Source organism: Hevea brasiliensis, chromosome 9 (genome assembly GCF_030052815.1).
Source record: "Hevea brasiliensis isolate MT/VB/25A 57/8 chromosome 9, ASM3005281v1, whole genome shotgun sequence".
NCBI lineage: Eukaryota > Viridiplantae > Streptophyta > Magnoliopsida > Malpighiales > Euphorbiaceae > Hevea > Hevea brasiliensis.
This window is the reverse complement of record NC_079501.1, coordinates 19,397,869-19,414,615: the sequence shown is the minus strand read 5'-3', so window position 1 is coordinate 19,414,615 and position 16,747 is coordinate 19,397,869. Positions and strand designations below refer to the sequence as shown.

Genomic DNA, 16,747 nt, shown 5'->3' with positions numbered 1-16,747 from the left:
TTGTTGGATCAATTTTGTTGCTTGTTTGAGCTTTTGAGGGCATTTTTTGGAGAAATGTCCCTTTTTTTCATAGATAAAGCATCTGTCTATTTTTTTAAAAAATCGAACAGATCTTCTTTTCTTCCTATTCTTGCCGTTATTGATTCTGTAATGCTTCAAATGCTTCTTCTTTTTGGATTTACAGGTGCAATTCTTTTCTTTGTATTTGATTGCAAGATAAGATTTTCTGTACATTTTTCACAGAAACTTGTTATTGTCTAGCATGTCACTCAGAAAGCGCTACTGATCACACATTTTTTCAAGAGTGGCTAGCGTCATTTGATGAATTTCTCCCAAGTTATCTAGGTCAAGTCTTTGCGAGTTACCAAAATTGCTTGCTGTAATTTAGGCTGTAATTATTCTAGCAAAGAAGCAATATAAGTCTGTCTCAAGTTTACATCATTGTATCTGCTCAACAGATAGTATCTTTGAGACATCCTTTGATAATAAAACTCAATATCTTTCTTTTTTAAAGAGCAGCATTTTATCTCAAAGTATTCTTGTTACACCTGTCTGTTGTAGAGTGTGTAGTCGCCAATGAATTCCTCATAGAGAGTATTTATTACTCCTATGATCGATGCTTGGTAAAACAAGAGACGATTGTAATCTCGAAGACTTTGGAACTATTTTCTTAATGATCCAATGAATCTACAAGAGAATTCTTTTAAAACACTCGATAATACTGGATCTGGTTTAGACATTTAGAGATTAAGCCAAGTATGAAATTCCATTATTTTATTTCTCCGTTTGGCTGGAGGAATATCATCAAGAGTGAACCAAGGACCAGAAGTTGGCCTGGGGAGAGCTTTATTTGGATTTTCTCCATCAAGAGTGCTAGTTGGTTGCTTTACATGAGGTTATGTGATCCCATTATTAGAGCTTGTAGAAGTTGCCATTGGCAGGTTTGTGATATCTGCCAAATCATTTTCAGAATTAGTTCCTGATCAGGAGTTTGTCTTATTCTCTAGGGGACCAGTTGAAATTGCCATTTGTTGGAAAGAAGGATCACTAGCTACTTGTTGTTTGCCTTTTTTGGGTTTAACTTTATCTTCTTCCATGGATTCTGAAGATAAGATACTTTTAGATGGCTGAGTAGTAGATGAAAAAGCTGAGCTTTTGGTTTAGGCTTTTCTTAAAAAGGATTATAAAATGGTGATTGAAGATAAAGGTTTGTCTAATAGAATGGCTTATAGGTAGAGGGTGGATAAAATGAAGAAAAAGAATTATAATCAGAAGGGGGAAGAAACGGATTGTGATGATCATGGTCAAATGGTGTTGGTTTCCTTTTGGCTAAGTTAGCTTCTATTTGAGCAATTAGTGCTTCTAATTTTTGATTTCTGACTCCTTTTGATTAAATTCATAACCAAACCTTTTCTGCTGAAGTAAGGCTCTGAGGTCTTTATCAAGTTGATTGACCCTAGACTGAAGATCAACAAGTTTATTGACTTGGGCTGATAAATTATCAATCTTTGTTTCAGTCAATTGGGCGTGACCGACTATCAGGTCTATTTTTAAGTCAATTTTTTTCAGAAAAGTATTTTAAGCCTTGGCATTTAAAGTCTGCCAGTTTAGGACTTTTTCAACGTGAGTTAATAGCTTAGGTTATCCGTTTAGGCTAACAGCAGATGTTTGAATAAATGGCCTAGATGTAAGCTGTTATGTTGGATCAATCTGGTGTTTGAGTGGCAGAAAATCTGATTCATACATGTCTTCTTGTGAGAATATCATGAAGGGTTTGTGCAAAAGGAAGTACCGGAGGTGGTGGAGTGGGAACTCTTTTCTCTTTCTCCCTTTCTTTTCTCAAGATTTCTAAGGTAATTTCATATATTGGTAAAGGGTTTTTCCTTTAAACATCTTTATGAATATCAATCTAGGGTCTTAAATCTGGAGATGAGTCCTTTCTAGCTTTCAAGGTCTTACAAGGAGTATTTTTCTTCTTTTTTCCTTTCTTGAGACTGCGATAACTGTCATCATCATCATCCCAGTGTTCTAAGTGACAATCACATTCTTCATCGCATACTCTTGAACCTAGTTGAAATTTCACACATCCCTGATGTCGCACAGGTTGAAGAATTTGATAAGTCCATATAATATTTACAGGCACTCTGGATCTTTTACTAGAAGTATTAGAACTCTCATATCCTCCAGAAGAATGGCTACCAAGGTGTATGTTCAAAATTCACGTGTAGATCAGTCTACTCTTAAATCCATAACCGTAGAACAGTATGTGCTTCTTGAAATTCCTTCAGCCCTTATCCCTTCATGGAGAAGACAGGGATATTCTCATCTCTATTATGGAGCTGTTTGCCCTCTGCTCACTCTCCATGGCAGATGAGGTCTCCTAGTAACAGCCAGATTGTTCTTATTAGATGCCAGATTCCTCAGTTATGAACATACTGTGATTGGTGCTTGTATAACCACTCTCCATGCTGAAAGTGTGGTTCTTACTTTCTTTTCCAACTACAACATGTCTCTTTAAGACCTTAATATTTTCATGGCACTGAAAGTCCAAGTCCAGCTTATTGGGGTAGAACAGATTGTCTCTCTTGTGCTTACTCTCCATGGCAGACGAGGTCTCTAGTGACAGCCAGATTGTCCTTATTAGATACCAAATTCCTCAATTATGAACATACTGTGATTGGTACTTGTATAATCACTCTCCACGCTGGAAGTGTGGTTCTTACTTTCTTCCCCAACTACAACATGTCTCTTTAAGACCTTAATCTTTTCACGGCACTGAAAGTGCAAGTCTAGCTTATTAAGGCAGAACATACTGTCTTCTCTATGGTAGCTACCTTACACCACCAGATAATCTATAGGCATCAAGATCATGCCATAGATTTATCTCAACTAGGGGTATCCTTTGATACTCTATTCATCCTTGCAGACACAGAAATCACACCCACTGTTGTTAAAATTCCTCAACAACTATCTAAAAAAGATTTAGTAAAGATCATTCCACGAGAAAAGGGTTTACCAATTATGAAAAATTGCATGGTAATTTCTGACCTATCCAAGTGACAGAGCCCACGTTTCACGGGTAAGTAGATAGCACTGTTAAGACAGTTTTCAAGGAATCAGGAAGCACTTCACAAACTCCTGCAATCTTTCAAACCATGATGATCTCTCCATTATAAGGAAAAAGAGAAAAGATTCCTGTTCACTCCTTTCATATAGTTGGATGGCCAGTCTATACAAATAAAATCCATGGATATTTCATTTAGGATGCTCCAGGTTCAGGAATGTGCGATGAAGGATGTGACTGTCACCTCAAACACGGGGATGATGATGATGACAGTTATTGCAGTCGCAAGAAAGGAAAAAAGAAGTAAGATTCTTCCTGCAAGACTCTGAAAGCTAGAAAGGACTTCTCTTCAGATTCAGAACCTTGGATTGGTATACATAGAGATGTTCAAAGGAAAAATCTTTTACCAATCTATGAACTTGCCTTAGAAATCTTGAGAAAAGAAAAGGAGAAAGAGAAAAGGGTTCCCGCTCCATCATTTTCGGTACTTCCTCTTGTATAACCTTGCATGATGTTCTCATAAGAAGACGTGTATAAATGAGATTTTCTATCACTCAGGCACTGGATTGATCCAGCATAATAGCTTACATCTAGGCCATTTATTTAAACATCTGCTGTTAGCCCAGACGGATAACCTAAGCCATTAACTCATGCTAAAGAAGTCCTAAACTAGCAGACTTAAAATGCCAAGACTCAAAATGCCTCCTTGGAAAAAATTGACTAAAAAATAGACCTAATAGTCAGTCAAGCCTAATTGACTGAAACAAAGGTTGATAATTTATCAGCCCAAGTCAATAAACTTTATGTTAATCTTTAGTCCAGGGTCAATCAACTTAATAAAGACCTCAGATCCTTACTTCAGCAGAAAAGGTTTGGCTATGAATTTAATTAAAAGGAATCAGAAATTAAAAAGTTAAAAATACTAATTGCTCAAATAGAAGCTGGCTTAGCCAAAAGGAAACCAACACCATTTGATCATGATCATCACAATCCGTTTCCTCCCCCTTCTGATTATAATTCTTTTTCTTCATTTTATCCACCCTCTACCTATAAGTCATTCTATCAGACAAACTCTTATCCTCAATAACCATTTCATAATCCTTTTCAAGAAAAGCCTAAACCAAAAGCTCAGCCTTTTTCATTTACTGTTCAACCCTCTAAAAGTATCTCATCTCCAAAATCTATGGAGGAAGATAAAGTAAAACCTAGAAAGGCAAACAACAAGTAGCTAGTGATTGTCCTTTCCAACAAATAGTTATTTTAGTTGGTCCCCTAATGAATGAGACAGACTCCTCATCAGCAACTGATTTTGAAGAGGATTTGGCAGATATCACAAACTTGCTGGTAGCAACTTCAACAGGCTCTAATGATGGGATCACAGAACCTCATGTAGAGCAAACAACTAGTACTCTTGACGGAGAAAATCTAGATAAAGCTCTCCCCATGCTAACTTTTGGTCCTTGGTTCACTCTTGATGATACTCCTCCAGCCAAATGGAGAGATAGAATGACAGAATTCTGTACTTAGCTTAATCTCCAAATGTCTAAACCGGATGCAGTATTATCGAGTGTTTTGAAAGAATTCTCGTGTAGATTCATTAGATCATTAAGAGAATGGTTCCAGAGTCTTCGAGATTACAAGCGTCTCTTGTTTTACCAAGCATCGATCATAGGAGTCATGAATGCTCTCTATGAGGAATTCATTGAAGACTACACACTCTACAACAGACAAGTGCAACAAAAATATTTTGAGATGAAATGCTACTTTTTAAAAAAGAAAGATATTGAGTTTCATTACTAAAGTATGTCTCAGAGATACTATCTGTTAAGTAGATACAATGATTTCAACTTGAGACACACTTATATTACTTCTTTGCTAGAACAATTACAGCCTGAATTACCGCGAGCAATTTTGGCAATCTGCAAAGACTTGACCCAGATAACCTTGGAAGAAATTCATCAAATGACGCTAGCCACTCTTGAAAAAATTTGTGATTAGCAGCACTTTTTGAGTGACATGTTAGAAAATTCATCAAATGACGCTAGCCACTCCGCGAAAAATGTACAGAAAATCTTATCTCGTAATCAAATGCAAAGAAAATAACTGCACCTGCAAATCCAAAAAGAAGAAGCATCTGAAGCATTACAGAATCAATAACAACAAGAACAGGAAGAAAGGAATATCTGTTTAACTTAAAAAAAAAAAATCAGCCAGGGGAAAAAAGTTCAAAATAGACAGATGCTTTATCTGCGAAAAAATGGATATTTCTCTAACGAATGTCCTTAAAAGCCTAAACAAGTAGCAAAATTGATCCAATAAATTCATCAGAGTATGCATCTCAACCTGGACAATGCTGACTTTGAGTCCTTATTTTCAGAACAAGAAGAAGCCGATGCAAAAACTGTCTTTGTACTAGAAGAAATCTTTTCAGACGAAGAAAAATCTTCATCAAAAGAAGATTTTGAATACCTCAGTATCAATACTCTTCAATCATGCCATCCAGTACAGCTCCTGATCTCAATTCCATTGCTGCATATTCATGTCCTACCTTTCAAATATGAAAGATCAATTCTTATCATTGATTTTCTTGATACTGGTGCCCATAAAAGCATGATGAATCCTGCAGTGTTGCCTGATGAAGCTTGAATGTCTCATTCAGAATATTTCAAAGCCACAGATGGGATAGTATTCTGCACAATCTCATTACTAAAAGGCCCATTAGAATACAGTTATTTCCAGACTGTACCATATGGACAAAAGTAATTAGATCAACTTTGCCTGATAAAGATTTATTGATAGGATTTGATATCTATCATCAAGCTCAACATCTTCAAATCCTTCCTATCGGTTTAAAACGCAAAAAGTCTGTTAAAACCTTCACCACTATTCCAAAATTATTCTCCTTGTCTGAAGTTGCAGAAGAGTTTGCCGAATACAAGGAGCTGCTCATGCCATTCTGTGCAAAATCCCATGTTGACTTCTCTTATCCAACACTTCTATGAAAAAATAGAGATTTCTTTATTAAGCCCTTTTTTAAGCTTAATGAGTATGTCAACTCTACAAAGGCAACTCATCTAGGAATGACTTCAATAGACCTCCAAGACTGGTCATTGACTATAAGCCCTTAAATCATTTCTTAATGGATGACAAATTTTCACTTCCGAGGATTAGTTCTCTGTTCACTCATTTACAAGCAACGCATATCTTCTCAAAGTTTGATCTCAAAGCAAGATTTTGACAACTAGGAATTGATCTAGCAGAAAGATACAAGACAATATTTTGTATTCCTAATGCTCAATATCAGTGGATCGTAATACCTTTTTGGCTTAAAATTGCCCCCTCACCATTCCAAAAGGCCATGGTTCGAATTTTTGAGCCTATTCTTCATAGTACCCTGAACTACATTGATGATATTCTGCTATTTTGAAAAGATAGTTTAGCCCATAAATAACTCCCGACCCAATTTCACTCTTTGGTCTAACAATAAGTGGTCTAGATCGATTTGAGGCACGGAAGAAACTATGGTCAGAACTGGAGGAGACAGGCTTGGCAGTGAAAAAGGAGCCACACACTTTACGAGTTCCCCGATCACAGCGTGGTGGAGAAGTGCGTAAATATTGTCTTTCATGTGTGCCATTCCATAGTATTAGTTTAACCTTTTTGAATGAATCCCTCTTCCTTCCACTGGCAATGTGATGGCTTTTCTTCCTGCTTTTAGGTAATAGAGCCATTGGTAAGTAAGCAGTGGTTTGTAACCATGGAGCCTTTGGCTGAGAAGGCACTTCGTGCAGTTGAAAAAGGAGAATTGACCATTCTGCCTGAAAGATTTGAGAAGGTATGTAAGATTAAGGAGTATGCTTTTGTGTTCTGCATTTGACTTCTAAATAGTGCAAGTTGACTTTCTTCTTCATCTTCTTGTTTCCCTTATTGAGATTTCTCTGAGCCATATATCTTTGTAACTTCAAACTAGTGAGGTAGCTTCATACTTCTGAATATTGCTTCATTTTGGTCATTCTTCACAACAAACTAATGATGTAGATTGATATTTTGAACACAAAGCATTATAACCTGAGCAACTTCATGATATTGGTTTCCTCCAACCCACTTTCGTTGTTTTCTTCGAAACAAAAGATACTATTTTGTCATTCTTGGTATTAGGTACTTTGCTTACATCTTTCTTTTTGTTGATGACAGATTTATAATCATTGGCTATCAAACATTAAAGATTGGTGTATAAGCAGACAACTATGGTGGGGACACCGCATACCTGTTTGGTACATTGAGGGAAAGAAGTGTGAAGAAGATTATATAGTTGCTAGGAATGCTAATGAAGCCCTTGAGAAGGCTCATAAGAAGTATGGAAAAGATGTAGTAATATATCAAGATCCAGATGTTCTTGATACATGGTTTTCAAGGTATGTTTTTTTATCAATACCAATCATTAGCCTCTTTCTGTTATGCTTAAGATTTAGAGTAAAAGATGGAAGAGTTGAGCAACAACTTGTGCTCTCATGCAAATGCCTACAGGATATAGCAGCAAATAATTCATGATCAGGTTCAAGGAAAGTAACATAACAAGAGGGCAAGGATTAGTATCTTCTGTGTATATTCTCCTTAATCTCAGATCATTGAATATATGTTAGAGAAAAGCTTGGATCACCTGTCATTTTTAGATATATAATTTTGTAGCCCATGGTTGATCCCAATGGCTTACATTACTTGAACAATGAAATCGCTACTTGGAAATGAAGTGAATTTCCCATTTCTCAGCCTCTTATTATTTAACTTCTCTCCAGTGCCCTCTGGCCTTTTAGCACTCTTGGGTGGCCGGATGTATCATCAGAGGATTTTAAGAAGTTTTATCCAACAACAATGCTTGAAACAGGGTATGTGCTTCTTCTACTGGCTTCTGAGTCCTGCCACATTCACTTTTGATTTGTTTTATATCATATGGATATGTGGTTACTGTGGAATCATTCGATCTGGAACTGGAAGTGACTCATACTTAAGATATTGTGATGGCACTGATCCCTTTTATCTAGCTTGGTTAGGGATGGTTTAAGTGAATCTGTCTGGTATTTGGTGTAGAGAAGGTTGGACAGGACAGTGACTGCACATCCTTATCCTGATTATTTTCTGAATTAAAATTTAAATCTACATTCAAGGGGCAGATATGGTTCGCTGTTTCTTTTTCAATTGTAGAATGTAAATCAATGTAATAAGGGTTGTCCATGCACACGGATCAGTAATTCTAAGGTGGCTCTCACTGTTTCGTGTTCTTTCTCTCAACATTCTTAATTTATGTGGGGTCTGAACTTAAAACAAAATATTTATTTGGCATTTTGGTTGATGGTATTGCCCTTTTATATGATAATTACTGTTAAATATGATTAACTCAAGAATGCAACGTAAAGAAGGAACACAGAGAGAAATTTGGAAGTTGCATCATGGATTATAAGATCTATTATTGTCTTCAATTTTTAGTCTTAATCAGTGACATTTCTAGCATCTGAGCCTCCAAGTTATGGCTTTTAAAAGTATTGTTTGTACCCTAAAATTATATGACCAAAGGATGCATATCAAATGGTAGAACTGTTGACTTGGCTTCTACTCTTGCTAACAAGAATGTGCCTTTTCTGTACCAGACCTTTTCTTTTTTTCTTTTTTTTTTTTTTCTTTTTGCATCAGCTTTCATTCATTTAGGGCCTGTTTGGTTTAACTGTTGAATACAGCTGATAGCTGTTACTGTTAGCTGATAGCTGATAGCGGATGATAGCTGATTTATGTTAAGTGTTTGGTAAAACTATATTTAGCTGTTCATGTTGATATGTGAAATGACTAATAAGGGTATATATCATATAATTTATTTTATTATTTAAATAAATATAAAATTATAAATTTATTATATTATTTTTTTATTATTAAATTAAATATATAATTATTAAATTAATAAATTATATCATTTATTATATTATTAAAATAAATATATAATTATTAATTTATAGTATAATATTATTTATTTTATTATTGAAATTAGAAAATAATTATTTAAAAAAATTAAATAATTTTAAAAATATAGATAAAATAATAAAGTAATTATTATTGTTAATAAAAAAATTTATAATTAATTTTAAGTATTTAGATATAAATAAATATTTTATATTTTATGTTATTAATAAAAAATATTTTAACAAAGTTAAAATACGATAATTAAAAATGTTAAAATTATAAATAAAAAAGATAAAAGTGTTAATAATATTAATTTTCAAGTTAAATAAAAAAGGATAATATGGTCAAAATAAAAAATAAAACCAAATCTGATGAGAAACAGCTCTAAAAATAGAGCTGATACAAACTGTAGCTGATGGGTACCATACCAGTTGCCCATCATCTATCGGTTTTATTTTTTTAAGCTTGTCAAACACTCTAGTTCACCTGTTTGGGTGTCTATCAGCTATCAGCTGCACCCAACAGGTGAACCAAACGCTCCTTTAGTTTGTTATTTGATGATTTCTTTGTTTGGACAGGCATGACATTTTGTTCTTCTGGGTGGCAAGGATGGTCATGATGGGAATCAAGTTCACTGGGAGTGTGCCATTTTCACATATTTATCTTCACGGACTTATCCGGGACTCATAAGTGAGCAAATTGCTACTAAAAATTTTTTACCTGCATCCATAATCTTATATATCCTTATAAAATTTTAAAATTATGTACGAACAGCCCATGCAGAAGGGGGATAAATATTTGTTTGCAAATTTATGACTTACAGTTTTGCTGTATCCTGTATTATATTTTCAGGGACGAAAAATGTCTAAAACATTGGGGAATGTAATAGATCCCCTTGATACAATCAAGGATTTTGGCACTGATGCTTTGCAATTTACTTTTGCTTTAGGAACTGCTGGGCAGGTTTGTTTTGTTTTCATATGACCCTAAAAAATGCTCTCTTGAGACTACGTGGCAGTGTATTGATAAGGAGAGACTGAAGCTGCTAATCTGCCTTTTGCATGTGCATGGTTTCTAGCTCAGAAAGATGCTATTTTATTCACTATGTACATGCTCTTTTATCCAGGACCTTAACTTGTCTACTGAGAGGTTGACTGCCAACAAAGCCTTCACTAACAAACTGTGGAATGCTGGCAAGTTTGTGTTGCAAAATTTGCCTAGTCAAGCAGATACATCTGCATAGGAAACTATGCTGGCTTATAAGGTTTGTTTATCTTCATGTTTTGATAGGATTAGAGTTTTTCTTTTGTCATGTCTGTGCTGAAGTTATGCTTTCCCGTGTTCTGTAATTTATTTCTCTTTCAGTTTGACAAAGAGGAGTCCTTGGTCAAGCTACCTTTACCAGAATGCTGGGTGGTGAGAAAATAGTTCATTCATTGTCTGTTTTGCCAATTCATGATACTCCTGCAGTCAATCAAATAACTGTTCCTTACTTTCAGGTCTCAAAACTTCATATACTTGTTGATACAGTCACTGCAAGCTATGACAAGTTCTTCTTTGGAGATGTTGGAAGAGAAATCTATGATTTCTTCTGGAGTGATTTTGCTGATTGGTATGTTATTTTTTTTTCAATTCCTTATAATATCCATATTATCTTTCAGCAGATTCTAATTTCCTGATCACAAATATGATACTTTACTCATAGAAGGATATTATCTTCTTGATTTTTCAAATTTAATATTTATTTATTTTGCAGCTCATCCATAGACTTCCCTTCTTTCATGAAATGGGAGTCTAGCTGGGAGAACTGGTAATATATTAATGTTATGGTTGGAAGAGGAGAAAGTGGAGAAAAGAAAGAAGAGGGAAATTATAAGGGAATGCAACTTTTCCTTGTTTGGAAATAGAGAAAAAAATAAGGGAAAGTGAACCAAATTCTTTCTCCAGGTTCATGTGAACCAATATCTCCAACATGTGAAGGAATGAAAAGAAAGTGGGAAAAATTCTCCTTCACTTCTATAACAAATTTTCTAGTGAAATAAATGCAGTTTTGTCATTTTCAATTTCTCTCCTTTTCTTTTTGTTCCCAAAGGTGAGTGTAATTTTATCTCCCTTCAAATATTTTAACTCCTTTTTCCTAACAGAATCTAAATTTTCATATTTCATAAACTTAAATAGAAAAAAAATCCTAAGAAAATGCCAAGCCTAAATCCAAGTGTTCATTTCATGAGATTTAATGAAGGATTCTAATATCCTTGAATATATGGTAAATCTTTGACTTTCTCCATCTATTTTTTCCTTGTATCAAAGTTAAATGAGTTGTAACTCCGTGAAGTTTATGCATGTACAATACATTATATGACAATTAGTATCCAAGTTCATACAACTTAGACACCTAGCAGTTACAAGCCTATTTGTTTCGGCAGCTATGGTCAATCGTTTGCAGTTTGTGGCTATCAATTAATTTTTGCTGTCAAAGTTTCTGATTGATTGTACGGCATTTGGTAACTTGGCAGTTGGAGTTGTAGTTTAGATTGTGAATGACCAATAAGGACATCTATCAGGTAAAATTAAATAATATATTAATATATAAATAATCTTTGAACTATTCATTGATGTACCAATAAATCTTGCTAACCAACCAGATAAGATCATGAATATGTTCATTTCACTCATTGATAGATGCCATATGTTTTTTCAAAGTTTTTCTTTTGATGCTCTTAACTAAATACATGTGTAATCTGTTGTTCCCTCTCTGTCTTGCCCTCCCTTTTGGTAATATGAATTGGTATAATAGTAAATAAGAACAACTATAAGACCATTGTCAATGACAGCCACTTTACTGACGGGTTTTAAAGCCAAAACTCTTGAAGCTTAGTGATCAGTAATATTTTTTGAATGCTGGCCAAGGGCCACCAGCGTTTAGGTTGAAATATTGTAACTTGGTCAATCACACTGTATTTGGTTTGCTAGAGTACCAAACAACAACTGCTTCTAGTCACCCAATCAAACAAGTACTACATAGTATGCTTTCTGAATAAACCTTGCCACCTGTCTAAATGTTTAGAATTTTGGTTTAGAATCTTTTAGGTGTTGCTGTGGTCTAATGTTCTTGATTTTGCCAGGTACATAGAAGCTAGTAAAGCTCGACTTTACCACTCTGGAGGTGATGCAGTTGCAATAGTGGCACAGACAGTTCTATCGTATGTTTTTGAAAATGTATTGAAGTTGCTGCATCCATTCATGCCATTTGTTACTGAAGAACTGTGGCAGGTATTTTGTTCCCAACTATTTCCTTATGGCAAGTCATATTGACTTTGTGCTAGATCTTTTCATCAAAGTTTTCTTTGAGTATTTCTGCTCACAAATTTCTCAGTGCAATAAGATAGCACTCATCTTTGCTTGCCCCAATCCACCCTGCCGTGACTCTCTCTTTGTTTGTGTGTAAAATTCATCTTATTCTTGTTATTACTAATTATCAAGAATTCGAATCAAAAACTGATGGATTTAATAGAAATAAGCATTTTCAATGGAAAATGCTTATTTCTTAAACTTAATTAATGAATTTATCGGAAAATCAAGATCAAGTTTAAATTTTAAGGAACTTCCCTTATTTCAAGCATTTCTGGGTCCAGTGGAATTCATAGGTATAGGAAGAAGCCCTGTCAAATGGAGATTTTTTTCTTTTGACCATCTTTCAATTGTTAATACTGCACTTTCTTCTCAGCATAACCATATCATAGATTTAGCTTTTAGGTAACCTAGTCATTGCTTTGCATTCAATTTTTTTCTTTAAAGGTTGTTTATTTTAGATGATAAACACTTTAAGATATGATATTGGATATGTGCACGTAATGCTTCAGTCAAAAAAATTGGTTTCCATACTTTCTTGCACATTTCTGTGGTGGGTCTCTTTTCTTCTGGATGTGTGAATAAACTGTTCTGATTTTTTTAATTTCTTTCACTTTCTGATGCTTGTCTCCCATGTGCTTACCCTTACTTGTCTGAATACATCCACATTGATGCTCTTGAGAGAGTTAATTGGAGTTATATCCAGCATCACTACTTGTTACTTTCTGTAGTAATTGCACACAACTTTTCTCCCCTCTTGGCCCCACACCTTGGCAGAATACACAAAAAAAAAGAGAGAGAGAGGAGGACTTGAGGGGGGATGCATTTTTTTTAATCTCTTGAATTCCTGAGATCTTCTGTTATTGAGCAAAGGGCTCTAGTAGTTGATATGTTCTCCATTGTGCTATTTGACAAACTTTATACAGATGCGAGAATATTTGATGCAAATCTATGGATTCTTCAAACTGACTAATTTATAAACAGGCGCTACCCAAAAGGAAAGAAGCTCTTATGGTATCCTCCTGGCCCCAGATATCACTTCCACAAAATGCTAACTCAATTAAAAAGTCTGAAAATTTCCAAGCACTGGTGAGTTTAGAATCTTTCTTTGTTTCCTTCCTGACAACTCCACAGCCCACATGCACCCTATCACAATGTGATATCATAGTTATTTCTTATTCTAATCAACTAGTTCCTCTTCTTTTGTTAATCAAACTAGAGCGATCCGGAATGCTAGAGCAGAATACTGTGTTGAGCCAGCTAAACGTATATATGCATCTATAGTTGCAAGTGAAGAAGTCATCCAGTATATATCTGTAAGTTTGTTCATTTTGTTTGTGTCCAATTATGTGTGAACGGTAGTGTTTCTATTCTAACTAGGACTCTAAGTTGAATGGTCTATTATAAATGTAAATACAGTTGCTTGATTGGTGGTGTATGTTGAGGAAATCCTGTACCCCAAACAACTATTATTCATCCTGAAGCACCAGTAGTGTGTAAACAGAACCAAAGTTTTAAAGTGAGACTCCTAAATACTCTCAATAAGTGCAGCATCAGCTAATTCTCTTTGAAACTGCTGGATGTGCAACACTGTAGGGGAAGCTTTCAAAATGAGTTCATTAACCTTCTTTCGATTGCTCACTTCCCTCAAATCCTTAACATTCCAGCCAAGGTTTTTCATAAGAAAATTTTATTCCTCCCACTCTCCTCCCCCTTCCACCTATATTATACATACGTTTATATAATTTGGGCTAAATCAAGCTTATATCAGCTGAGTATAAGTTTAACTTAGCCCAAGCTCAACCAAATCTTAATCAGACTCATATCTTAACGAAACTCAATCCAATCACAGAGCTCACATAAAGACTAAAGCTCAGCCAAAAGCTTTTAGGCTGAACAAATCAAGTTTTGGATGAGCTCAACCCCGTTGACAGTCCTAAAAGAATCTACTGGGTATGAAAATGTGTATTTGATAATACGTTATGAACTTTGCATACACCTTTTATGCCATGTTTACACTGCTTACTACAGATCAAGGTGAGGTGATTGAATAGCAGCCTTGTTCACTAGATAGCATCTCAATTTGTTGAACTTGTGAGTTTGCATTCTAATTATGATTGTAAGTCCAACCTTTTGTTGGTGCAGAAAGAGAAAGAAGTTTTAGCTCTTCTATCCCAGCTTGATCTACAAAATGTTCATTTCACAGATGCTCCTCTGGGTATGTTTACTTCCGAATCACTTTTGCCTTTCCGCTTGTGTTCATTGCTGTTCATCACTTCTCTTTTTCTGGTGGATCTAATTGCCCTTGCACATCAGGGGATGCCAACCAATCAGTTCATCTTGTTGCAAGTGAGGGACTAGAGGCATATCTTCCCCTTGCTGATATGGTTGATATATCCGCTGAAGTTGACCAGCTTTCAAAGCGCCTTTCCAAGATGCAAGCAGAGTATGAAGGGCTTGTAGCTCGCCTCAATTCTCCAAAGGTATACTTCTTTTACTCCTACCAGGACTGTGGGCTGGTTCCTGGTTGGAACCAGCAGTTCCAGTCTGTGAAGGGGAGGGCCCAGAAGTGGAACGCAGGGGGCAGGTTAGGTTCCGGTTCCAGTTTGAGGAAGGTTTCATTCCAAATCTGGTTCAGGTCCATGAGACTGTTCCAGTCCTGGGTTTGATCAGGCCAGTTCTGGTCCCGTTCCAGGTCCAACCCGGACCGTGGCTCGATGTAAAGGGTATCATACAGAAAAATAAGGAACAAAATATTAAGTTGCTATACCTGTAGATGTCAAACTTTCTAAGGAGGCTTAACATATTGAAGATCTGTTGCTGCCTTGCTGGTCCTTGATGTGGATTTGTCTAGTCTTTATGTCATTATTTGAGTAAATTTTGCACTATTAAAGCCAACTAGCTCTAGTAGGAGAACAGTGGATCTCTTTTATAATTTATTCGATTCATTTTTCTCATAATATTTACATTATTGAGCATTTGCTTAACAAAACACTGGAGATGGTGAAGATCTTGAAGCTGCATCTCTTTCTCGAAGGAAGGGGTTGCTGAGCATTATTTTATAGATTCTTGATGTCATGCATGAGCTTGTGGGTTCCCACCCTATCGCACATCTTATGGCTGTCGATGCATGCACTTTTACATGTGTTTATGATCTGTCTCTTTCTGCAGTTTGTAGAGAAAGCTCCTGAGGAAGTCGTTCGTGGGGTTCGAGAAAAAGTGGCAGAAGCAAAAGATAAAATAAACCTCACAAAGAACTGATTGGCTTTCCTCAAATCTTCAGTTTTGGTATCTCAATAGCATTTAACAGTGCTTGGTTGCACTTCGTTTTGAAAAATATTGAAAAAATTCTGTTGAGTCTCTAGTTGTGGAATCCATATTCCATTCAATTAGAAACTGTCCAAGCTTCACATTGAATTATCAGTGCTGGGTTGTATTGTGATGGACTAATGGCGGTTAATCATTGTCTTGGTGGCTACTATGACCATTTGGACAAAATGGAGGAGAGCAGGGCATTCCTGTATTAGGAGTTTTTGCACGAATGCACTCTTTGCCTTGCTTAATAAAACAGTTGCAGCATTAGAGAAATTTCATATGGTAGTTAACCTCTGATTCCTCTACATCATGTACAGTTGTTTAATCAGCAACATTTTTCTTGCTATGTTGGTCTTCCTCTATAGTTGCAACTTTGTGTACTAGTTTATACATAGAAGCAGTTAGAGGCAGCAGAAGAAAATTGTCTTTGTATAGTAAGGAAAAAAGTTTATCATTGAATTATTTCATACTTATGGGCTTATGCCTGTTTTGGAGAAAATCCTCTCCTCGATGGCCATTCTTCTGTCTCATATCATTAAAATAAACTGATTTAGCTTTTGCTTCTCCAAAGTTTTGACTTTCTTAAAACTACTTCTTTCACCTAGTTTATTCTTTCAGTTTTATGGATTGGTGGTACAATGTAAAAGATTTAACTATATATATATATATATCCTTAGAATTTTGCTTATGCAAACTCTACTATGATGTTCTTTGCCTTAATTATTCCCATTTGCTTGTTCTTTGCCCATTTATCATTTCTTGAATCTTGATTGAAAATAATATACACGTTTCTTTCATTTAATCATTCTACCATCATCTATGATTGATGGCTTAACCTTAATTATTTCATTTTTTTTTTGTTACTTGATATTAATTTACTTTTAAGTGTTGATATTAGGAGTTTAGAACAACACATCACATACTATCCATGCTGATTTAATTATCCATTCCACCTCCAAAGTTCTAAGGCTTTCAACAGTCTTGAACTATAGTTTGTGTAATTAAACCCGTCTCTTTCGTGGAAGTTTTTTTAACCAATACAAAAGCTATCTTGACCAGATCTAGAAG

General features: G+C 35.4%; 1 protein-coding gene across 1 annotated transcript; it reads left to right on the top strand.

The window, feature by feature from the left end:
- Nucleotides 1–6,511: 6,511 nt before the first annotated feature.
- LOC110671422 (valine--tRNA ligase, chloroplastic/mitochondrial 2) lies at nucleotides 6,512–16,288 on the top strand (the record flags this gene model as incomplete). The annotated part of the gene is given in 15 exon segments (XM_058152159.1): nucleotides 6,512–6,670; nucleotides 6,783–6,899; nucleotides 7,259–7,479; nucleotides 7,861–7,950; nucleotides 9,592–9,703; nucleotides 9,866–9,976; nucleotides 10,140–10,277; nucleotides 10,379–10,429; nucleotides 10,513–10,673; nucleotides 12,139–12,286; nucleotides 13,349–13,452; nucleotides 13,578–13,680; nucleotides 14,510–14,582; nucleotides 14,681–14,847; nucleotides 15,536–16,288. Coding segments are annotated over 15 exon segments (1,884 nt in total), but the record flags the coding sequence as incomplete, so codon positions are not given.
- Between the last annotated feature and the right edge of the window lie 459 nt (nucleotides 16,289–16,747).